Source organism: Pomacea canaliculata, linkage group LG1 (genome assembly GCF_003073045.1).
Source record: "Pomacea canaliculata isolate SZHN2017 linkage group LG1, ASM307304v1, whole genome shotgun sequence".
In the NCBI taxonomy this organism is placed as follows: Eukaryota; Metazoa; Mollusca; class Gastropoda; order Architaenioglossa; family Ampullariidae; genus Pomacea; species Pomacea canaliculata.
In genome coordinates this window covers 8,014,929-8,033,234 of record NC_037590.1, presented here as the reverse complement: position 1 = coordinate 8,033,234, position 18,306 = coordinate 8,014,929, and the positions used below count along the sequence as shown (strand labels likewise).

The 18,306-nt window shown below is 38.7% G+C and overlaps 4 protein-coding genes across 5 annotated transcripts; 1 reads left to right on the top strand and 3 right to left on the bottom strand.

The window, feature by feature from the left end:
• Nucleotides 1-715: 715 nt before the first annotated feature.
• On the bottom strand, nt 716-4,093 carry LOC112553729 (peptidyl-prolyl cis-trans isomerase B-like). Its single transcript, XM_025221146.1, has 6 exons — nt 4,078-4,093; nt 3,998-4,023; nt 3,126-3,242; nt 2,267-2,372; nt 1,997-2,181; nt 716-1,551 (listed from the first exon to the last, which is right to left on the bottom strand). Exons 1-6 carry the CDS (start codon nt 4,091-4,093, stop codon nt 1,411-1,413), a joined length of 591 nt encoding a protein of 196 aa, XP_025076931.1. The 3' UTR covers nt 716-1,410.
• A 1,550-nt stretch (nt 4,094-5,643) lies between these two features.
• LOC112577192 (peptidyl-prolyl cis-trans isomerase B-like) lies at nt 5,644-8,389 on the bottom strand. Its single transcript, XM_025260199.1, has 5 exons — nt 7,884-8,389; nt 7,169-7,285; nt 6,612-6,717; nt 6,127-6,311; nt 5,644-5,840 (listed from the first exon to the last, which is right to left on the bottom strand). Exons 1-5 carry the CDS (start codon nt 8,001-8,003, stop codon nt 5,694-5,696), a joined length of 675 nt encoding a protein of 224 aa, XP_025115984.1. The 5' UTR covers nt 8,004-8,389; the 3' UTR covers nt 5,644-5,693.
• Nucleotides 8,390-9,354: 965 nt separating this feature from the next.
• On the top strand, nt 9,355-15,738 carry LOC112577155. Of its 2 annotated transcripts, XM_025260152.1 has the most exons (7): nt 9,355-10,116; nt 10,480-11,339; nt 11,831-12,033; nt 12,557-13,039; nt 13,434-13,457; nt 14,016-14,380; nt 14,779-15,738. In XM_025260152.1, the coding sequence occupies exons 2-7, from the start codon at nt 10,671-10,673 to the stop codon at nt 14,814-14,816; spliced, it is 1,782 nt and encodes a 593-aa protein (XP_025115937.1). In that variant the 5' UTR covers nt 9,355-10,116; nt 10,480-10,670; the 3' UTR covers nt 14,817-15,738. The 2 variants fall into 2 exon arrangements, with proteins under 2 accessions (XP_025115937.1, XP_025115929.1); XM_025260144.1 differs by having other exon boundaries at nt 14,016-15,738.
• On the bottom strand, nt 15,688-18,242 carry LOC112577218 (ubiquitin-like protein 7). Its single transcript, XM_025260236.1, is given in 2 exon segments — nt 15,688-17,435; nt 17,438-18,242. Coding segments are annotated over 2 exon segments (984 nt in total). The 5' UTR covers nt 18,221-18,242; the 3' UTR covers nt 15,688-17,234.
• Between the last annotated feature and the right edge of the window lie 64 nt (nt 18,243-18,306).

The following is an 18,306-nucleotide window of genomic DNA, read 5'->3' as shown; positions in this document are numbered from 1 at the left end:
GTACGGTAGGATCACGAGCTTACATCCCCTTATATCTGATTAAATACACGTCCATGGTAGGATGAACTTGACAGAAATACACGAAAATGCAAAAAAAAAGACGACAAAGTGCACTGTTGGGGGACTACAAAACAGCGGTTGTATGCTATCAAACCGTGATTAATCCTACAGTTCCATTTTAGCAAAGATTCAGTAAAAAAATATTTCTCAAGAGTGAAAGTAAGTTTAAAACATCAATAACATCGAGTTTGTAATCTGACGTACAGTACTCTAGCTTATATATCTGAGCTATGACAGTTTCAGTTCTGACATGTGGTGTACGATATTGATAGTTATCAGGCTTTAGACGGGCTTTAATGGGATCGAATATTTTCTTCTAAGAGAAAACGAATTGCATACACGCACGCACTCATGTGAGCATGCATACATGCACGTAGCTTAAACTAATCGACAAAGAATTTTAAAACCTACTTTCGCAGTACTAATCAACTAATTTTTCTGTGATGCTTCTGGCCAAGGAAACATCAGCGAGACACGTCTATGTTGTGGTGCATGCCACTTTTGTGTGTAATAGTAACGTAGGAAATTTTTTTCGGGGGGTGGGGGGTGGACTCCATGCTGACAGTGAACGACGATCACATTCTTGCCCATAAAAGTACTTTTTTCCCCTGGTGCCTAAGCCGCTTTGTGTGTCTCTGTGTGTGTGTGTGTGTGTGAGAGAGGTGCACCGAGAAACAGAAGTAGGAAAGGACAAAAGCCGTAAAAAAATAATTACTGAAAAGGCAATGCAAAGAAGTTGATATTTAGGCATTACCTTTATTCATAACCAAGTACACATCTGATTTAAAATGTAATTCTCACGTTCATTTGTGTTTACATTTGTCATTTAAAGTAATTTAATATTATAAACATATATAAATAAATACACAAATCTGCTATAAATAACTACATATAGGCTCTATATGAATTTCCGCGACTATTTACTAATAGGTAAAGTCCTTCGCCATAAGCATATTCGCTCTTGTGCAACTAGAGCTATTGTATGCAGTTTTATGCGAAGTTTGTAACGGATGATAGCCACCACATGTAACAAAAGACGTCTGTATCATAAACCAATATAGTTTGCATAATTTCTGTTATGAATTGACCAAGGTCCAGTTAAAAGCTTTGTGTACATAACATTACTCCCATGTGCAGCACACTACTTTTAGTTTATTGTGTGATTTGTTTCACACATAATTCACGCGGATTAGTTAAAAATAGAAGTACACTAATTAACTAGATTACATGAACTAGTGTGGTTTCAGGTACTGCGTATGACAGGTGCGGCAGCTTTATTAAAAAAACAACAAACAATTAAGAAATGTATTAGACTTTTATATTCACAGACAGGGTGTGAAGACACAGAAGTCAATCATTTTCCTCTGCGGGTGCTCTCTGGACAGCGAATGGCCTCTCGACGCTGTCCACTCCACAGTCGACGATGACAACTGCCTGGACGGGTCTGTCCTTTTCGTCCGTCTGTGTTAACTCGATCTTGCGAAGTGTTTTCTGCCACAGGATGAACTCATTTTATGTAACATAAGCTATCTGGCTCGCTTCAAACTGATTGTGATTTTCAGGCTAAAGGTAAAACTAAAATATTGAATGTAACTACATCGATTGAAATAAAGGAAAGAGGACTAGCATTAGTGGTAAAATTATCAACGCAATAAAATAAAATAAAATTAATTAAAAAAAATAAAATAAAATAAAAGGGATGTGTGTGTGAGAGAGAGAGAGGGAGAGAGAGATGTGTATATGCACATACGTGTATAAGTGATTGAGATAGAATGAAAATATGATAAAAAGTGCGTTCGCACGCACGAACACACACACTCATACAGGTGGGCGCGATTGACTGCATGGTGCCAGGGCTTGATAGTGTTTCCTATGCACTGATTGTTGTCATTCCACTCTCCCTCTATCTCTCTCTCACACACAGAACGCCGCTCACCATGCCATGCAGGACTTTGCCAAAGACCACATGCTTTCCGTCCAGCCAGTTGGTCTTCTTGAGTGTGATGTAGAACTGGGAGGCATTGGTGTCCTTACCAGAGTTGGCCATGGCCACCCAACCTGCGCCGTAGTGGTGAAGATCAAAGTTTTCGTCTGGAAATTTGTTTCCATATATGCTCCGACCTGTACTCGAGAATAAATATTACCATTTTAATTATGTGATGTTCTGTTGCATAATACTGACACAGCTGGAGACAAAAAGACTCACCCCCTGAGCCATCGCCGTTCACAATATCACCTCCCTGAATCAGGAAGTTGGGTTTGATTCTGTGGAACTTTGTTCCTTTATATGTTACATCCTTATCTCGGCCAAACTGAAATATAGTAAACCATACATGTATATCAATCGTAAGCGGGTACCAGGAACAGTAATCATCTATTTTTTTATTTACTATTTTTTATATATTTATTATTTATATATTTTTTTAGTTGTTGCTATTGAGGAGGGGTATCCCTGTCTAAGGTCTAAAAGGGTGCGAAATGTATAGAGAAAAAGAATACAACAGTTATTTGTGATAAGACTTTTCAGACTTGCAGAGACTAGGAAAAATGTTTGAAAGTTCACAAGTGTTCTTGATTATCTCCCCTGAGTCATTTGCTGACCTATCTCAACACAGATATCGTGATTTATCTTATATATATATACAACTGTAACGACATTAACTGTTTTCAGTGGAAAGTAGCATTCTTCGTTTCAAAGTATCAGGTATCTGTAGGTATCATTAAAGATTACATGTCTCTTATAATTCCACTCCTCTGACAATCAAAGATCTTTGATTTCGACATTCGGACTGTCGTGCGCGGTGTTAGTCGGTTTGTGGTGTAAGAAGCAATGAAACAGTTCAAGGCAGATAATTTTTCAAGGCAGATATGAAGATGCGAGTAAGTCCCTAGTTTGTTGCATTTTAAGACCTAAAGGAAAGACAATCACGCAAGATACAACATGTGAAAATGTAAGTTTGCTGCACAACAAGACCGGGAAAATATCCATACATGATATAATATGAGAGAATATAAGTTTGCTACACGATAAGACCACAGAAAATTGAGTAAGTAACATTTCTCACAGGCTTGCCAGAAGCCAGGTGAAGAAAGTTCTTGGCAGTCTTCGGCACTGTCCTGGCGAACACTCCAATGACAACCCTTCCAGCATACACCCCTCCGATCGTGATGTCAAACCATGCCTATAAAAATTTAAATAAACGAAAATATAAAACAAAACAATAGGAAAAAACTAAAACTAAAAGTCAGCATAAATAAGAAATTATCGATCTAGAGTTTTTGAGCTTTTTCATGTACAGTCACGGGGAACTTGCTCAACGTGTGCGTGTAAAATCCTTTTCACTTCTATATTTCAAGTTACTTGGGGAGAGGGGTGGCAAGGAAACGGAAGATTTACACCGAACCAGCTACTTATACTATATCACGGTTAAGCAACCTGCCCTGTAAACAGATTTGCAAATAATAAGCCCAAAACTGAGATGCTCCAGGACACCCGATCGTTACTGAACTGGCGATGGAAGTTGCTTAAGTCGTCATAGACACAAAAATGCAAGGCTTCTAGGTGAGTTTGGACTGAAATATGTGTTGAGCCAGTAATCTATTTACAGGCCAGCCAGTACGTTAACCTCTGTCTTACTCACTGCTAAGCCATGAGCTGTATGGACCCGCAGGTGCTAGGAGCCCATGGCGGACTCAGGTAAAAAACCGTACACTGATACCAGTTAGGAAAGGGAGTATGGAATATCTCTAAATATTCTCACTCAAAGCGTTCCAACAACACACGCCCATGTCAATAAAATACATTCCCAGAGTCTTAAAACTAGATAAGTTTTCTACAGTTCGCAATAATTAGCTGATGATGTGTTATCTTAATTAGGACATTTCTTTCACGCTCGACTACATGAATATCGTAAATAAGAACTGTACATCAACTCACTTTATGGGTAACAACTGGATCCGATCCTTGTCAATCTCCACCTTTGCTTCTAGCAGAAAAGTACTTGACAAAGCACATACGACAAAACTCCGCCATGTTGAGCCCATCAGCATCATAAAGTCTGTTTCTCACATTTTTTCAGTTTAAAAAAATTAATGAAAACCCACGAGAAGAAGAGAAAAGCGTTTAGCGTACTTTTATTTTCAGTTTGAACTCTTGCAGACGTACTCAAGATTTCTCAACTCAGCATAGAGCAGATGACTTGTACAAAGCCGATTGGTTAGAAGCTGTTCACCTGTTTCTGTACTCGAGTGCGCCTGCATCAAAGGGCCGCGCGTGTCGTGGTCTTCGATCTGCTCCTGTCAGCAAAGCTCACGACTCAAGGGTGGATCTGTTGATTTGCCAGTCTTAGCACGTGTAGGAAGTTTGGTAAACTGACATTCTGATTGTTGCTGAGACTTGTGTATGCTATTGAAATAAGGAGCATATGTTTGGGACTACTCAGGAGCTTCTATCTATCTAGTCTTTAGTCGCTTTTAATTTTTATCAGGGGGGGGGGTGCAGTCAGAAACAAAATATTCCAGAACGGATGTGAATCAACGACACTGATGGTGAGCTTGAATCTGCTTTTATGTGATCTCTAGTCTTGATAATTGAAGATTTAGACTGGCAGTTACCACCTGCTTCTCAGGATGGTTCTTTAAAGGTACTCCAGCTTCCTCCTGGACTATGTAGTGATTCAGGATGCAGCCCACAGAAATATCCCAAATATTCTTATTTACACTTTATAAATTAGCAGCAGCAGGTCCCTGTGTGATTGATTGCATGTGTTGTGCTATGTGTGTTAGCGAGAAAACTTGTTTCCACATGAGTTTATGAAGACAGTTTATTCACTAATACAGAAACTTGCTTTTAGCATCTAGCAGCATTACTATTTTATATTTTATTATTGTTATGAGTTTGGTGTAAGCTCGCGTGTGCGTTGCAGGCCAGCTGAGTACATCATCCTCTAGCAACTGATGCAGTTACAATGTACATGTATCATGAGTACCGGTTGAGGCAACTGCAGCACATCCTTCAGGTCTTGATGATGGAACTTCACAGGAAAGTCTGATGCTGGTGGGAAAGAAGTGAGAGTAAACTTCTCGTCCTGCTGCTTATAAAATTAGGGCTTTGTAAAATCTACAGTGTGCAGGTTTCTCTCAACATGTATAAGTGGTTCTAATCCTTGTGTTCATAGCATCTGTATACCTGAAGCAAACTCTGAAATGTGTCTTCATCCTCAAAGAAATATCTCCTTTGACTTCTATATCTGTGACTGAAGTCGGCTACGAAGGTTCAGCAAGGCTGTATATCATTTATGTTGATGGTATTCATTGTCTTTTCAACAGGCTTCACAATTAACTTTTTGATTTTTTGTGTTTTCTTTTGATGGTGGGGTAAAACATCATATAAATCAACTTATTATCATCATCATCGTCGTCGTCGTCGTCATCATCATCATCATTATTATCTGGTTGTCATACCTGTAATTGTTCATATTCAAGGAATGAATTATAATAATGACAGACAGACAGACAGACAGGCAGGCAGGGAGGGACCATAAATTAGAGGAAGAATGAACAAATAACTCCGTTAAAGACTGCTTTATGGCAATCATGTATTTTGGGCAAAAGGCAGAGGTTTTACAAAGTTCTTATTCAGTTTCTTTTGTTCCAATTTTTCTGACCCACTTGTCCTGTTCAAGAACTCCGAGAATATCACATTTCGTAATGACTACATCCTCCACTGGCTGTCCATCCACGGATTTTGTCTTGGTCATTTCTATCCAGCGGATGACATTCTGTGAACACAAACAAAGAAGCTGCTTTTAGTTTTCTATAATTTGTCTCTTGAAGTCAATTTCAAACAGACATGATGAGAATAATGAAAGTATGTATTCCAAACAACTAGAACATAGTTTATGTAACACACCACCTGGTTATGCTGTTCTTTTATGTTCTTATGCTGTTCTCAACGAATGTATGAATAGACACACATATACTTACACACTCTCAAGCATACATATTTATATTATATATCGACCTTGCATGAAAATAATCTTCTGTACTTTAAATATAGTTACTGACCATTCCGTGCACGACTTTTCCAAAGACAACATGTTTTCCATCCAGCCACTTGGTGTGTCGGAGTGTGATGAAAAACTGCGAGCCGTTGGTGTCCCTACCCGAATTAGCCATAGCCACCCAGCCTGGACCATAGAACTTCAGTTTAAAGTTCTCATCTGGAAACTTCTTTCCGTAGATGCTTCGACCTGTGAGACAAAACACAATTAAAATGGAATCAATGATTATCTTTCATAGATTTATTTGTTGCTAAATGCTTATAAAAAAATTAAACTGATATTCGTGGTTGCTTACATATAATTAATTAATTAAGACACGCTGGAAGAAAAGAAAAAAAAGAAGAAAAGCAAGCAACACAAAAATTTCAGACACCACAACTTGCTGCTTCAACGATGTCTGTATCAGACCACAATGGTCAGCCCTGTCAGATGCTTTAAGTCTGGTCTTTCCTCTTAAGAGATTTAACCAATGGACAGTGGCTTTATTACCTCCAGTCCCATTGCCAAACTCGAAGTCTCCTGCTTGAATAGCGAATTCTTTCAGAATTCTGTGGAACTTGCTACCTTGGTAAGTCAGCACTTCTCCGGTTTCGGTCTAAAGAATTCAGAACGCAATTAGAAACAAATAAAATATTAATATCAACCAAGTATTTATACTTATAATTCTGTACAATTCGGTTATAAAAACAACACATTTTACATCATATTTCAACCGTTTACTTATAGTTTATCTGGTGTTTTTGGCAATGATTCTATTTTCTGATAGCCGAATTAAAATTAAAAATCCATGCACGGATATATTCAAGGCGATAGAGACACGCAACTAAACGAAAAAGTGACTGACAAAAAGAAAGTAAAGAAAGAATAATGGAAAAAAAGGACAAGGAACGGAAGCAATAAAGGAAAGAAGGTAAAAAAAATCTATATAAATTATTCATATAAAGAAGACAAATAGAACAAGTTTATTGTATAGGCAAAGAGAGAATGAATTTAAAAAAAACTTATTATTTAAGAACAAAAGATCAAACTTGAACAAGTTCACCTACTTCATAACCTTCGACCAGGCTGATAAAATTTTTCACTGTCTTCGGCACAACCTTGCCAAAAAGGCCCACAATGAAATCCCCCATCTCCTTGTCACCTATCTTGATGTAGAATCTTGCCTGCACACGATTCGCCGTTTATTAATTAGCAAGTCATCTGCACACACCTCGTCCACTCCTTCTGCATGTTGGTACACACGTTATCTAACACATGGATGTACACACGCTCACCTGTCAAACGATCCTTCACCTCCTGTATACTTAGCCACCCCACATATAGAACACACACACTAACACGCACCTTTCTCTCTCTCTCTCTCACACACACACAGAGGGTTCGATTCCAGTTCTGTAAGTTTTCTGCTAATGACGAATCTCGATGCCTTAAATATACACCGATCGATGGTTGAGACAAACTTTCATGTTACCTGGGAACCACACGACACGCTTGTTTACTATACATTGCCATGCCTGCACGTTCGGAACACCTACCTGTGAAAACATGTCGAGCACTCCTAGCACCTTATATAAACATCCATCCACTGACACACAAACAAGCTGCTATATATATATACCCCTTCCTTCCATAAGCTACATACGACTTAAAAGTGAAATATTATTAACACTTCATGCAAATTACAAATTTTAAACTGGCAAGTATTAGCAAAATAATCGGAATCTTCGAATTTTTCGTTGTGTGAAATGCCGCCATAGATACCTTATGTGTCATCTCCACAAAATCATCGCTGTCTTCTTCCTGACTTTCCTCTTTTTTCTTCTTTCCTGTCACCAAAACAGCAAGCGAAAGGCAGAGAAGAAAAGTTAAGGAAAAATGCATTTTTTTTCCAGACTGCTAAGCAAGAGCAAGCTCTAGAAGATAAATGGCTTTGTCCTGTTCTGTCAACTGAAGCTTTGATGCGCCTCCGCTGCCTGCAATGCTGGGATTCAAAAGATGAGGTGTCGAAAGATGATTGGTTCTCAGAAGTCGATGGCACAATGACAGAGCTGTGGTGTGCGGGTGGCTGTGACACCTGACGGCCCGGGTACTGACGCTCGGAATAACACAAAGACAAGAGCGAAAGGAGCGTCCAAGATGTTTTTTTTTTTCACAGAAGACCACATCTTGCTGCCTGCCTCTCTGTTTGCTCTACTGTCCGTATGCATACTGTCTGCGGGCTGTGTACAAATACAGTACTTGTCCCTTCTCCCTCCTTCTCTCTCTCCCTTCCTCCATCCCAGCTGCGGATAGACATCTATGTTCTGCGAGGAGAGAGAGAGAAGTGAACTGAACTGTTTAGTCGAAAGATCATTATTCCAAAGTCAGAAAATTTTTAACTCCTTAAACTAACCATGTCAACGGTTTATCAAATCAAAGTTGCTCAAACGAAATTTGCACAGCTTTAAGAACTCTTCAGATAACAGTTCAAAATGACTTAAATTAATTGCGTTGCATATAGAATTGCGAGTGCGAGCTAGATGGCTCAATGGCTGCATACTCATGAAAATCAAAGTTGTCAAAGTAATTAATAGGACCACGTATTCCAAAATATTTCGAAATGGATGTAGAATCCTGCAACGGGGAATGGCATCAAAGAAAGTGGGAAATGGATGTAACCTTTAGGTAAGATCAACCGAAAAAAGGCTGAACATGCGGAGGTCGATCTGCTGATACAGGATTCTTGCCATCTTGACATCCCGAGTTAACATCCGTAGCGGAAAAGTGTACTGAAACAGAAAGTAGCCACGAGACCCATCATCCTGGGGTTGCAAAAGACAACAATAATTGTTCATCTGGTAAAATTCTGAAGTAATTTCATAAATGCATTTTTGAGCATCTTATCACGTGACGCGCATATTGCTATGTAAGGAGAGGCCTCCACATGACCTTGCGCTCCACTTGGCCTGGTCACGTGGGGTCTTGCCGTGTTATTATGTTTAGACACTTCCCGGGATAATATCTCGCTATTATAATGGAACATTTGATTATGTCTGCCTCTTGCCAATCGCCCCTTTTTTAATCTCTCCCGTTTTTTTCTCTAATCTTTATTCGAATTAATTTTTTGCCCTATCACACGCTACTGTACATTCAGTGTCTAGCTCCCTTTACAGTATATCAAAACTAAGGTCATATAAACCGACAGTATCTTGTGGATGCTTTATAGCACTACGATGCTTTCTTTGTCGTCGGGTGCTTTGAAAGCTTCAGATCCTTGAAGACAAAAAGAAATGAAGGTATAAAGAAACAAGCGAAAGAAAAAGAAAACGATCTGTACATAAATAAAAAAGTATTTGTGTGGCATTTAAAAATGTTGTCATAGGAATCTGAACTGGTGTGGTCAGTGGAGTAGTACACTGCTCTTTCGTTCTTGTATTTCGTTGTACTAAAAGCGGATCTTATTTTTAAACAAGGAAAGTAAGAAATATTTCCCTCCCCAACGGTCATGTCCTTGAAAGGAGGCTGCAGTCGGATGTTTATCATAATAAAGGTCTCACGGTGCGTGTGTACACGTGCATCATGACTCACATGACAATAAGTAACATTACTCATTATGTTTACAATGAAGTATACTCATATCCGGCACTGATGGTCTAATTTCGCATCACTTCCGAGAGGGAGGACAGGGAAATACTTCTAGGAGAGAAAGACATCGTCTGCTTGAGTGAGAATTTAAAATAGCCAAGCTTGGATGTTTGCATGAACAAGATGAGCAGATAAGTGAGCATCACTTAATATGCTAAAAACTGTTTTCCCCTTTTGGGAACCATTACTTCATCTACATTGCGATTTCAAAAGATTTTTGAGCATTTTGGCGTTTTCAGTTTCCTCTGTTGATGAAATATTTCAGTCATGTTTCCAGCAAAAAGATAGCTGTAACAGTGTAATCACACCTAAAATGTCACTACGGTTCAAAAACCGTAAAAGGTGTGAAAGGAAAAAGGCCACAGGACAGGTAAGCAGAAATTCATTTTTGTTACTTTCACTAATTAAGAAGTTCTCCCATGTTCTCGAAAGCTCCAGCCAAACCGTTAAAGTACTGCTGCTGAACTTTCTTTCTATTTTCATCTGGTAAAATTACGGGAATTCCGCACTTTTCTTTCTCTGTGAAGCGGTGTCCTGTAATCTGTGTACGGACTACATTCATGTATGTAAAGTGTTTGGGGAAGAAAATACATCCACCTTTACATCTATTTCCAGAAACATTAAGAGCCGAAAAAAACTCGAGAGTGACAGAGAAGTAGCTAGGCAGACAGAATTCGATGGATAGATAGAGGCAGGCTTATATATACTAAATTATATACATAATTTCAAACAGGTCTCATTTGACGAAGAAATACTGCAGTCTATCCGAACTTCGTGGCGCCAGACGATTGTGTCCATGTACCCCAGCTTACACCACCGTGCTCACTTTCTACCCCAGTGTACTTCAGCCACGAGCGTTACCGCCACACCACCTTTGCTGGGCAGCACGTTCTGGTTGATCGCCAGACTTCTGATATCTCTCCAATGATCCAGACACTGCCTGCCATCAGCATGGCCTCCGGGTGTGTCGAGTCACGGGGAGACGGGTGTCAGGTGTACCGACACACCCCCGCCAGTCCGACACAGGTGGGTGAACAAAACTCAACAGGCCAGCTGTCCGTCCTGTGGACCTCGCAGCCATGCGCACCCAACAAGGAGACCTGTGTACAAGAATCCACATTGCGAGATGACTTTGCCCAGCAGCATGTTCTTCATTGCCTGCAAGCTCTCGCAGAGCACCATGGAGAAGTGATGTTTGTTATTTCTCAGCTGCGCTTCTCTGACTACCTCAATCGTCCATGTTATTCTGCGACCACAGCGCTGTTTCCTCGCTTTTCAGACATCGAGAAAAGGTTCCGGGATGGAGATTTCGATGTGTTGGTCCTCCACCGTAGGTACGGAGTAGTCATTGGAGAAATCAAGTCTGTTGGCTTGCATGCTGGAACCGCAGAAAACTCATACCAGAACTTGGTGGACGATGTGGCAAAGAGAGTCAGAAAGGCTGCGTGGCAATTAAACAAGTCTAGCGAGGTGCTCAGGTACCTGCTACACGACCTGTCTCCTCCTCCTCCTGTCCACAAAGCTTTAATTCTACCCTACATTACCAGCAATAGTCTTGGAGCAGTACTGGAAAAATACGAAGATTTGAAAACGGTAAATCGTGTGAAGATAGCTATGTTATTTTAGTGGACGAAAGAAAGAAAGAAAAAGAAAGCAAGAAAAACTGTGTTGTTGATATTATTTTGTTTGTGACTTTGCATAGGATGGACGATCAACATAATCATTTTTTATGATACGTGTCTGCATTTTACTTCTGTTGTCGGTTATTTTCATTGAAACTAAAATATGTTTGCAGCTTCTATTTCAGCTGGGATTTATAAATACTGTATCTGAGTCTCGTAAGCATACATTTTGAAAATTACAAAATAAAATGATGCTTTATTTTTGCACGATTTAGCCAAAGGCTAAAAAATTGAACTACCTTGTTAGTAACCCAAATCTGATGTTTATTTTTACTAAAGCCTTATAGTTTTTCAGGTTTTTTTCCCTTCCCTTTCTTACATCCGTTCAAGCTTACTGAAGAGTCGTGGGCCCCTCTTTCTTTCTTCGTCCATCTCTAACCAAATCGGTGGGCTCTTGTGCAGACGCTGTGCCAATGCCTTGAAACGGAAACTACAGATGATGCTGTGCAGCTATGTCTCTGCTCCAATCAAATGTCTGATCGAACCCGCCCTTGGGAATTCACAGATGATGTGATGAGTGGGCTAAGCCATTGGTGGCTGCGGCTTACAACACACGAGGACGATTACTCAATGACTGGAGACATCTATGAAGACATTGTGGCAAGGTAGGTGCAAGTGAGTAATCAAACCGAGACAAACACAATCAATCACGAAAAGAAGTTATTAAGGAAAAAAAACTTAGATTCTCGATGTTGACCGCATTAGAAGTAGAATTTATTACCACTATCCAAATTCGCTGCTACGTGATTTAAAAAAACAAAAAAAACAAACAACGAATGGTAATAAAGATATTGTTGTCATTTGTAAAAGTTGTTTTTAGACATCACTCTCTAGTTTTAGTGTTGATGCAGTAATTAAGAACTATACATGCATGGAAAACTGGCAAATGATGTAGGAATATCTCCCTCCACCTCTGATTAACAGGTGTGTGCTTCTCTCAAATTCTTGACCAATATTCACTGAAAGAAAAATTTAAATTTCCACCAAAATGCTCGCATATAAATGCTTTTCTAAAACACACAACAATGAATCTTAAAAAAATTCATGTCAATTAAGCTGTTCCAAAAAAAAAGACTATTACAGCATGAGCAATATTGCATAACAGCTAAATTATTATGACTATAACAGGTTTTGTGGTCCAGCTACAACAATCAGAGTTCACTGCTCCAGTTCCCCGCTCATGGAGGTTCGAAACAGAGGTGATGGTGTGTCAGAGGTTGGAAACAGGCTGAGAAAGCTGGTGCTGACACCACAGCAAATTGACCTGCTGGTCACAGCACCTTCTAGAGTGTTCCTTTCAGGGCCATGTGGAACAGGAAAGACTGTTGTTCTAGTGCTGATGGCTTTGCAGTGGCTTTATCAGGGTCATGACGTCCATATTGTCAGTAGCTGGGTTCTTGGCCTGGCTGCGTCATACCTTGTTCACCATCAGCTTGAGGGGACTATGCAGGCTTATCAAAACAGGTCACAACCCACTGGCAAAGTGCATATCCACTTCTACAACTTTCAGAAGGGTGAAGAAGAAGTGACCAAGTCCATCAATGACCTAGTGAATTTTGCAAAGAATGAAACCCTGCATATTGTAATGGATGAGGTGTATCCCGATCCTACGTAAGTCAACTGATAATGAAAGCGGTTTCTTATTTTAGGAGTTCTGTTTATAGTTGATAGGAAGAATGAGGAAACAAATTTGGTTTCATAGCATCAGATAACTCTGATTACTCTATACCGTCTTTGAAGAGCACACTGGTTGAAAAAAGGCTGGTTGTTCCTATTGCAAGATGGATTCATAATAAATATGGATAAATTAGAATGCAGAAGCTTTACGGTATCAATAAACATAGGTGGGTGCAATTTTTGTGTCTTAAGTATATTCTACTATTAACTGTACATTTAAGTTTTAACATATTTTTACAAATTTTATAACTAGTTTTATAAACATAGTGAAGTTACATAGACACTTAAAAAAAAAGTATGCAGTTAACAGTTGCTTCTTTTTTCTCAGAAATAATGGCTCTGAGGTGGCAATGTAAGTATAAACACTGCACAAAACCTGTGATACTAAACTGTGCTTAAAGACAGACACTAAAATATTAAACTGGCATGGCCCATTAGAAAAAAGTATGTGTACAAATCTTCAAGACCGTCTGAATGACAGCAACTACCCCACAAGCTACAATCAACCTCTGTGTAATGTGTGTTTATCTTAATGAACTGTAAGAATTTCTCACTAGATATAAACAAAAAACAAATTAGTAATATGTAAGATTACATTAAATGTGAGTACAATCAGGATAGAAGTTTCAAATATAAACACAGTAATCTGAAAACATCTATTCCAGTTTGCCTGGTTCAAAACCAAGGAACAATGTGCACCTAGGTGGTTTCATATACTAGAGTTTAAACTGTTGCTCTGATTTATTCAGGGTAAATTGCACTTTCTATGTCATGGAAAGTTTTTTCTTCTAGATATCAATTAGAAAATGATTTTTACCTTACATTATGTGAATAGCATCACATCATAGCTGAAAATGCTATTAGTAAGTAGTGCTAATAATGAACGTTATGTTCCTATGTTGTTGTCCAGTCTAGCCAAGAGCTACAACCAGTTTGTTATGGAGCTAACGGCCAAAAACAGAGAAGTGCATTTGTGGATGGCCGGAGCAATGCACAACTGTATCCCATATGGTCTGGAGGAAAAACAGATGCTTGTGCCTCTTCGATGTGTCCCTGTGGTGCAAAGGATGCTTATAAATGTTGTTGACCTGGAGAAAATTAATATCAAGAATTATGCAAACAGAATACACCATTCTTGTGATGGACCCAATATCATACAGCTGATGCATGCAGGGGATGGTCATGCTGAAAGATGGCCATTGGAATGTTGGCAATGTGGATTCCAAATAGCAGAAGTACTTCTACAACACCTACAAATTGGCTGTGGCATACCTGGTATGTGTGAAAGAGACAAAGAAAATGTATCTGTGCAACGCAAAAATGTTTCAGTGAGACTAAACTGCTCAGCTTGTTTGGAAACTTAAATGGTTACATTTCTCTGCACAAGTAGTCTGCAGGTTATCCAAACATCTCTTTCACATTTTGTTCTGTTCAGTAGCATAAATCCTTAGGTTTACAGATGTTGTAATGGCATGTAGTATCATACACTAGCTTTGAAGTTCTTATTTGGCCAGCTGACAATTTTACAGATGATTACAGATGTAACTGATAACCTGGGGATTTCTCTCTCATTGTACACATTGTAGTCATAGCACAAAGGAATCTGCATTAACTCATACTTAGTGTTGCATCTACTGTCATGCATCTAATTCCTTGTCCATTGCTGGTAACAGAAGCTGAACCACGGTTCAGTGCACTCTGGTGCTGGTAAAAAGGCCACAGCCTCCACCCCGCCTCTGCAATTCTGTGATGTTTTTGTGCTGACACATGGACACCTGCATGATGATCATGTTGAAGATGAAAATGGACAGCTGAAATCTCACGCAAACAGGCTGACTGTAGGCTTGCGCGATGCTGGAATTCCAGTTCATGTTGTTAGGGATTATAGGGATTATGGCATTGCAATATGGGAGGCAGATTTGAAGAAAGCAGTGTTAAGGAAAGATGACAAAGTGACCTTAGCAGAATGGAATGATGTTCTTGGCTTAGAGAGGAAAGTGGTCGTGTATGTTCCAGGCAGGAAAGATGACCTTGATAAACAATTCAGTAATGAGAAACTGGAAACCTGGGGCAAAGCGATTTCTATGACAAGATGCATTTCTCAGTTGATTATTGTGCAATTATCAGGTGATGATAATGCTTATAAATGAATGCAATTAAAAAACACTGGCTCTTAAAGAAAAAAAAATCACCTACAATGACCATTTTTTAAAAAAAAAAGTTATTAAATAAAATTACAGAATAGAATACTACCTAAGCTAACATCAGTTTAATTGAAAAGGAAGAACTGTCACAGCTGCAAATTTTTTCAAGTATGTTTTTAAAATAAAAACTAGTGCATCAGTCTGAATTAAAAATGGATAATTTAGTAAGCTATATGGAAAATACTGCAGAACGTATCATTAAGACCCAGTTTTTAATCCCTTTGTAGAGTGCATTTTTAAAACTTATACTTAAGGGAATTATAACAAAGATAGATTTAAAAAAAAAATGTAATATGCTTTATGGGATGCACATATGTTTATGCACACAGACACATCTATAGATTTATACATTTAAAAATAAGGAAATTAAAGTATTAATTAGTTTGTTGACTTTATCAGCAAAAATCAAGCAATTTCAAAAAAAAAAAAGCATGTAGAAAGCAATTGAGATATACAATGTCACAGTAGTCTATACAGAATAATCTGAGTTACAACATATCCATTTAAAGACTATTATTTCTCCCCTTCCCTCAATACAAATACAGGCAGTCCTCGGGTTATGTTTCGTGGTTATGACACATCTCCCATTTACTGTATAAAGCCTTGTTTTCACTTAAGTGGTTTTGTGTCGTAAACGTCGTAACGCGAACTTCGTGTTTGGTGTTATTATTAGACGTATTTTATATGTGTTTTTTGATAATTACTGTGTTAGGATGGGATAAGCGCTTACAGGATGTTATTTACGTACAGTGTGTATGAATGTTCCGACTTACAGCGAAATTCCGTTTACCATGCAACATAGGAACGGAATGTCCTAAGTCGAGGACTGCTGTAGTTGTTGCAATTCATCTATATTTCTATTTATAGCTATTCTGCAATATACTGAAAGTAAAGTTTATGATCATCACTAATAAACATCACAGTAACTCTAAATGCTCAAAATTAGCATCACAAATTTCAAAATTCTCGGCCTGTATTCCTTCAATTTCACTAAATGTGTGCAAGGTATGTGTGTATGTGCATGGAAACCTTTTTTTTTTTTTACTGTCTGCACAAACGAATTATGTCAAATTTAAAAAAATGTCTGGAAAATGTTAATACATAAGCAATTAACTAATTATTCAAGCCAACAGCTGCTGATTTCATCAATTTTCTTAAATCCATGTTGTTTTCTTGAATGTAATAAAAGCTGTTAAAAAATATATTTATGACATCTGTATGTTAAGTTTATATGTGTACTGATTTGTATGATCACAAATGAAGGAGCAGACTGAAAGTTTGGATATTTTCAATTTATGGCACCTGCCCTTAGATGATAAGTGCTACCAAAAATCAACTAATCAACATAAGGCTCATTATTTTCCTAGACATCAGAAATACTCTTGAACAGCATGAGATACAACATACAGATGACTTAACTTTAAAACAGCTGACAAATGTCTAAACTTTGAACTACAAAAAAATCAAATGATGGCTGTATGACATCATACTCATCACAAGGATAAAACTCCAGTTTACAATACATTAAAAATCACATGCTTTTTTTGAAAAAGTAAACAATACTATACCAAATCAAGAACATAAGCAAACAGCACATTGTGGATGTGCAATGACATGTCTAAACAGAAAGTACTACTACTACTACAGATCTGTAGTAATATTTGTTCTCTCATTCCATCTCCAAAAACGTGGGTGCACTGTCCGAACCCTCTTTTTGAAATAGAAACCCCCTTTTTTTTTGCCTCCTTAAAACTTTTGACTGGACAATTTCAAATACATTCATAAGCATTAAAAACGTATTCATTTTGGGGTGGATTAAGTGAAAAAAACTCAAATCACAGTCATTTTTTTTTAGTAACAAGCTATTTGCCACTCCTCCTGTTTTAAGTTTTTGCAAAACAACATCTTACATGTACTGCTCACTATTAGTTGCTGCCATCACCAAACTGGGCGAAAATTAAATCTAACGCAGCCTGAATGTCACCATTTGTTGCAGCTAGAACCTGTCGAGCAAGATTTTCATCCTGAAAACCCATATCTCTAAGTTGCTGCACTTGCGCATCCAAAGCAGCATTTTGGACTTGCATCATGGCCTGCTGAAAAAAGTCGGATGAGATTACACTTGGATTATTATTGCCCATAGCTGTTCTAGAGGTGCTGGGTTGCAAAGGTGAACTGCCTGATGCTGGGGGTCGAGCTGATGCTGTTGCTGTTGCTGTTGCCAATGCCGCTGCAAGCTGAGATGTTGTATGAGCTGTTGAGGCCCACCATTCGCGCTTCTTCCTTGATTACCTTCTTCTTCATCGTCAGACATTCGATCTAGTGAATAAGTTGCACTTCTTCCAGCTCTGTTGCTTACTTGCTCGTTGGTTTCTTCGTTGACTAAACGCGCGATATAGTCAGCTGCTTGACCAAATGTAGGATGTTCCTTCAAGACTTTTTGAATGTTCTGCCGACTTATTAAAATTGTCAATAATTCAGGATCTTGAAGCATGGACAGAGTTACAGGATCGTTTGCAAGTCCAGGTACCTTTCTCATCATCTGCTGAAGCAGCTGTTGGGAATTTACCAGATTGTCTACAGTTTTCCTGTAATTCGCGCTAAGCAGTGCTGTTTGCAACGATGAAACACATTTAGACGCTTCAGAAACATCAGTACCTGAAGCCCCGAGCTCATCAACTGGTTTTCGGAACACATACACCGTAGAACAGGTTGAAAGCTTTGGAGCAGCTTCTTCCTGAAGTTTTTGACCACAGTAAATTACGTCTAGTTCATTTATGTCTGCCTTCAAATGATCTGCGATGTCAGAAATCAATTTATCAACATAATTACCATACTGATTCACTTCGATACGAAAGCGGGCAATGTTTTTTCTCTTGGTACAATCACAAACATTGACAAACATCGCCATTTTGTCTCAGGTATGGCCAGCTTGTAACAGAGCAAGTGACAGGCTGTGTGGAAAAGAGGCTGACCAATCCTGAGGAAGATAAGAGA

Excerpts from the sequence above, each read along its gene's own strand:
- LOC112553729 (XM_025221146.1), bottom strand. Across the intron at positions 3,243-3,997 it reads ATCCAGTTGTTACCCATAAA|GCATGGTTTGACATCACGAT; the intron begins GTGAGTTGATGT and ends AAATTTTTATAG. Across the intron at positions 2,373-3,125 it reads ACCTGGCTTCTGGCAAGCCT|TTTGGCCGAGATAAGGATGT; the intron begins GTGAGAAATGTT and ends ACTATATTTCAG.
- LOC112577192 (XM_025260199.1), bottom strand. The coding sequence starts at position 8,003 with ATGCATTTTTCCTTAACTTTTCTTCTCTGCCTTTCGCTTGCTGTTTTG. Across the intron at positions 7,286-7,883 it reads TTGTGGAGATGACACATAAG|GCAAGATTCTACATCAAGAT; the intron begins GTATCTATGGCG and ends AATCGTGTGCAG. Across the intron at positions 5,841-6,126 it reads GAAAAGTCGTGCACGGAATG|AATGTCATCCGCTGGATAGA; the intron begins GTCAGTAACTAT and ends TTGTGTTCACAG.
- LOC112577155 (XM_025260144.1), top strand. The coding sequence starts at position 10,671 with ATGATCCAGACACTGCCTGCCATCAGCATGGCCTCCGGGTGTGTCGAG. Across the intron at positions 13,040-13,433 it reads GAGGTGTATCCCGATCCTAC|AAATAATGGCTCTGAGGTGG; the intron begins GTAAGTCAACTG and ends CTTTTTTCTCAG. Across the intron at positions 13,458-14,015 it reads AATGGCTCTGAGGTGGCAAT|TCTAGCCAAGAGCTACAACC; the intron begins GTAAGTATAAAC and ends GTTGTTGTCCAG.